Source organism: Prosopis cineraria, unplaced genomic scaffold (assembly GCF_029017545.1).
Source record: "Prosopis cineraria cultivar Desert tree isolate PC_DT_omini unplaced genomic scaffold, ASM2901754v1 PC7, whole genome shotgun sequence".
NCBI classification, from domain to species: Eukaryota; Viridiplantae; Streptophyta; class Magnoliopsida; order Fabales; family Fabaceae; genus Prosopis; species Prosopis cineraria.
Genome location: NW_026555338.1, coordinates 20,894,723 through 20,899,764, shown reverse-complemented (window position 1 = coordinate 20,899,764; position 5,042 = coordinate 20,894,723). Strand labels below are relative to the sequence as shown.

Here is a 5,042-nt window from a genome sequence, read left to right as displayed (position 1 = left end):
CTCTTTTGTCAAAATATGGAGTTCACCACCAGATGTCACTTGCTTATTATCCACAAACCAATGGCCTTTATGAGCTAACCAATAGAGAGTTCAAGAGGATACTTGAGAAGACAGTGGGACCTACTAGAAAAGATTGGTTGGACATGTTAGATGATGCTCTTTAGGCATATTATACTGCTTTTCGGACTCTAATTGGGATGTCCCCTTATCACTTGGCAATTAAACAATTGAATATGGATTCTAAGCAAGCTGGTGCATTAAGGATTTTGCAATTGAATGAGTTAGAAGAGTTTAGATACCATGCTTTTGAAAGTGCAAAGTTATATAAAGAGAGGACTAAGCAATGGCATGATCAACATATCTTGCATCGAACTTTTGAGCCAGGACAACTAGTTCTTCTTTTCAATTCTAGACTAAGGTTGTTTCCTGAGAAGCTAAAATCTCAATGGTCCGGCCCTTTTAAAGTACTTTCTGTAGCACCACATGGAACAATTGAGGTTCTTGATGAAAGAACGGGTAAATCTTTCAAAGTTAATGGACAACTCAAGCATTATTGGGGCGGTGACATAGAGCGATTGAAGTCTGTTGTCCACTTGGTTGATCCACCTTGATGATCTGAGAGAGTCTGGCTGAAGACTATAAACCAAGCGCTTTTTGGGAGGCAACCCAAGTTTATTTTCTCTTTACTTGTGTTATTGGTTTGTTTGTTTTCTTTATCTTTGGTTTGTTCTTCTTTTATTTTGGTGTGTTTGTAGGATTGCAGAGTTCTTGAAGAATTTACAAGCTCAAAGCCAAGTCTTGGAATCAAAGAATAGGCCAACAATATTTTGAGGGAGTATTCTATCCTTATGCCTAATTGATGATATTTATATGTCTTTACATAGGATCAAGACCTGGTGTTGATTAAATTTTGGATTGAAAATTTAATTAAATGTTAAGAAGTGTGGAAGTGGGGTTGATATAATGATTGTGTTGATTGGGAGGTGTTTAGGCTATGTTTTTTGTGAGTTTTTGCTTCATTTGCATATTTCTCTTAGATTTTTAGTATTTTTGTTCTCTGTTTTGTTCACCTCAGTAAAAGAGGATTTTGTCCCAATAAAAGGTCTCCCTGTGTTTTCATCAAAAATTCCAAAGAGCACTTTCGCTGCAGCAAAATCTTATTTCGCTCTAGCAGAAGATGCCTCTGTGACTTTTCATCAAAACTTACAGAGAGCACCTTCACTACAGCAAAATCTTATTTCACTATAGCGGAAGATGCCTCTGTGACTTTTCATCACAACTTACAGAGAGCACCTTCGTTACAGCAAAATCTTATTTCACTCTAGCGGAAGATGCCTCTGTGACTTTTCATCACAACTTACAGAGAGCATCTTCGCTGGAGCCAAACTTTGCTTCACTAAAGCGAAATTTTTTGTTGAGTTAAAAAAAATCTTAATTTTTTAATAAGAATAAATTTGTAAATAATTGTTTTCTTAAAAAAAATTAATTAAAAAAGTTAAAAAAATTAACTAAAATTTTATTTTATTTTAATTACTATAAAATATTTCATTTTGAATATTATATATATATATATATATATATATTATTTTTAGTTTTTTTATTTTTATTTTACTAAGAAAAATCAAAAAAAATATATCTTTACATATCTTATTGATTATTTTACTTTATTTGCACTTAAAAAAAAGTGCAGCTTTTTTTATAAATTTAAATAAATATTTTTTTTACAGTTTTACCCCTCTGTGCTCTTACTCTAGTTGTTTCTCTTTCATCTTCGTCCTTCTTCATCCTTCAGCCGTAAAACTCAGTCCTTCTTGCCTAGCAGAGTGCTTCACCCCTGTCTGCAACTCATTCTTCTTACTCAGCCGTGTGCAACGTCCCTCCATCTTGCTTGTCCCAGCTTTCTTCTCCATCGTGCATTGGCAACAGCTTCGCATTCATCTCTGTCTTTCCTCTGTTCAGTCGTGTACAACTTCCTCCGCCACTGTGATCATTTTTTTTCTCGTGCTTCAATCCATCAACCCGGTATTCACTCCAATAAGTTCAGCTACAGCTTCCACGCTCCATTTTCTTAGCAGTCAAGTTCAGTGAGTCTTCTTAACCCACGTGTTCAGCCCCTTGGTGAGCAGCGCTAAAAGCTGAGTCCTCCACTTCCAGCCGCGATTCAGCATCTCCAACCGTATCTTCACTCTCTTCCACCGTCACCTTGCTCTGTTTTCCACTTCTGTACACTTTCTTCACTGTTCACAATTCCTCTTCGTCGCATCTCATACCTTCCTGGCCAGCTGTGTCTTCAACCATTGTTCACCACCATGTGCAGCATCTCCACCTCTGCTGTCTTCTTTATTTCCTCTTTCCTTCATCTTCGGACCATTTCTTTCTCCCTATCCATTACATTCCCTGTTCACAGCCTCTCCTCACCACGATTTTCATTATTTTTTATTTTTTTCTTCTTTGATCCAGCTTCATCGTAAACCATATTATCCCAATCGCGCCTTCCTTTTCCCTCAATCAGTCCCAACATACGGCATTTCACCTCATCCTATTCTGTTTTGCATTGTCTGAATCTTACTTTTACAGTTCACAGTCCACTCTTCACCTTTATTTCTGTCTTCCCATGGTTCGGTCTGCAACTATGCTCATTCCACCAGGTTTGAAACTCATCCACACCGACACTCATAGCTCTTCCATGTTGTAGTTTACTGCTTTCATTTCCTCTGCTTCTTTTGAATATATATATATATATATATATATTACTCTTGCTTAAGGTATGTTTTTTTGCATTTTGGTTTGAAGTTGATTCCTTTAACTAGCGGTGTGGATTCACATAGGTACTTTTTGAGCTAGAATCTGGATTAATAGCTGATTCATGGATCGAAATTTTGGATGCTTCCTTGTTTATTGTTGGCTTATGTGCTTTGAATTACTTGTGAGAGTTGCAATGAGTGTTGGTGGTATGAAATTGGTTCTATTGAATTTACGCTCTAAACTTTAAATTGAATATTTGTTGTGCACTGTATGGACCCATTCATATCTCAATGTGAAATTTAGCTGTGAGCAGTGTTATTTGTTTTTTTATGGATAGGTGCTTTGAATATTGTGCATATTGCTTTGGCTTTCTGGATAATGGTTATTTACCTTAGTTGACAAGTTCTCATTATTTGAGTGGGGCCTTTATTTTGACTTGTCGACTTTTGCAAGTTGGCATGGCTCTTGTTTCCATTTGGTTATCTCTATTTAATTTTTGGCATGTGATTACTTTTGTGATGGTTTGTTTATTGTGACTTATAGTGGCTTGTCTTGTATTTATGTTTTAGCAATAGGTCGCAAGAGTATAGCTAAACACAAGACTGCTCCATTTTCTTCTTCTCAAAAAGCTGCTAAGAATCCAAAGCAACCATTCAACAATGAGAAATTCATGAATCACGCATGCCAACATAGATTTATCTCTCTAGTGGGATCCAAGAATTTTATTTCTAACTGCTATTGTGCAATTTTATGCTCCAAAGCTGCATTTCAAACACTAGTGTGAAGGGGATGGATGGTGTACTTGACAAATGAAAAATTTCAATATTATATCCCTGCTCTAGTTAGGGAATTTTATGCGAATGCATTTTATTACTGCAATGACACTTACTTGGTGTGTGACAAGGAAGTGGTAATTAATGTCGAGGTTATTCAAAACTATTATGGCTTCCCTTCCACTACTAACTATCTTTATCGCCAATACAAGATGAATGCCTTTACACCTGATTGGGATGTAGTGGCCAAGCGTTTATGTTTTGACTCTGCTGGTTTTTGTCAAAGAGGGCTATTGAGGGGTACACTTACAAGGCAAAGCACATTTTGGTTTCATTTTGTGGCTTACAATGTCATGCCCATATCAAATGCATCCAAAATGAACAAGGATCATTCTTTTCTCATCTATTGCATTATGGAGAGAAAATTAGTTGATCTAGCTGCTATTATCTATGACTCTATAAAGCGGTGTATTAATGTCAAGACTAAGAGAGCACTTGCCTTCCCTCATTTGATTATTGAGTTGCTTCTGGCCGCTAAGGTTCCCAATATTGATGATGAGGAATAACAGCAACCTCGTCAGCCCATCAAGTACCACAAAATGCATGCCAAGTCATCTTGGGTAGAGCAGTCTCCGGTAGAACAAGGGGAAGAAGTCAATTGGCCCACCCCTGTTCGTTCTCCTCCTTTTAATGTGTGGGTTAAGCAACAATTGAGTCATTAGCGAATGCCGTCAAGAGGTTAGAAGAGCATTTATGCCTCATCATGCAACATTTACACATACTTAGTCACGATGTGCCTGGCTCATCTGTTGCACCTTTGCCTATTCCATCCATAGATCCTTCTCAAGTTGAACCTACCACAGAATTGAGCTTCCACTCTGCTTGATTTGTGTTATTTTGATTAATATCTTTATTTATTTTGCTTTTAGTCATTTTAGTTATTTTGCTATTTTTTCTTTGTGACTGTTTCATTTACTATTTTGGTTTGTAACTGATATTTGATAACACTTTACTCGATGGTCTGTAACTAACTTCTTTATTTCCAACTTATCCACTTGTCTATTTGATATGATTAGTAGGTACCTATTCTCTTAAGGATATGTCATTCTCATCCCTCTGTCAAAGTCTTTCTGTCTATTAACTCTCCATGTTTGTTGGTCAGGGGAGTTTCAGTATCCCTCTCTCTTCTTGTTTGTTTTCTGTCTTTAAACATTGGGGACAATGTTTAATCTAAATATGGGAGAGGGCATACTTGCTTTATATTTGTTATTTTACTTGTCCTTGAGTTTGTTTTGTTTTAGGAATTGGTTGTATATATTTGTACATAGTTTTAAAAAAAAAGATAAAACAAATTTTGAAAATTTTGAAAATCTCATAAACATTTTTTTGTTTAATCAATTTTGATGTTCTTTTTGGTGAATGTGCCTAAGGTCGGATTGGTTTGAACTTGAGAGAATTACATGTGATTAAAAATCGATTCTACCTTCCTAGAATTTTAGTAAATAGGAAATGGATTAAGTTTGA

General features: G+C 36.1%; 1 protein-coding gene across 1 annotated transcript; it reads left to right on the top strand.

Annotated features, from left to right (window-relative positions):
- Positions 1–233: 233 nt before the first annotated feature.
- On the top strand, positions 234–611 carry LOC129316574 (uncharacterized). Its single transcript, XM_054960991.1, has one exon. It carries the CDS (start codon positions 234–236, stop codon positions 609–611), a length of 378 nt encoding a protein of 125 aa, XP_054816966.1.
- Positions 612–5,042: the final 4,431 nt, after the last annotated feature.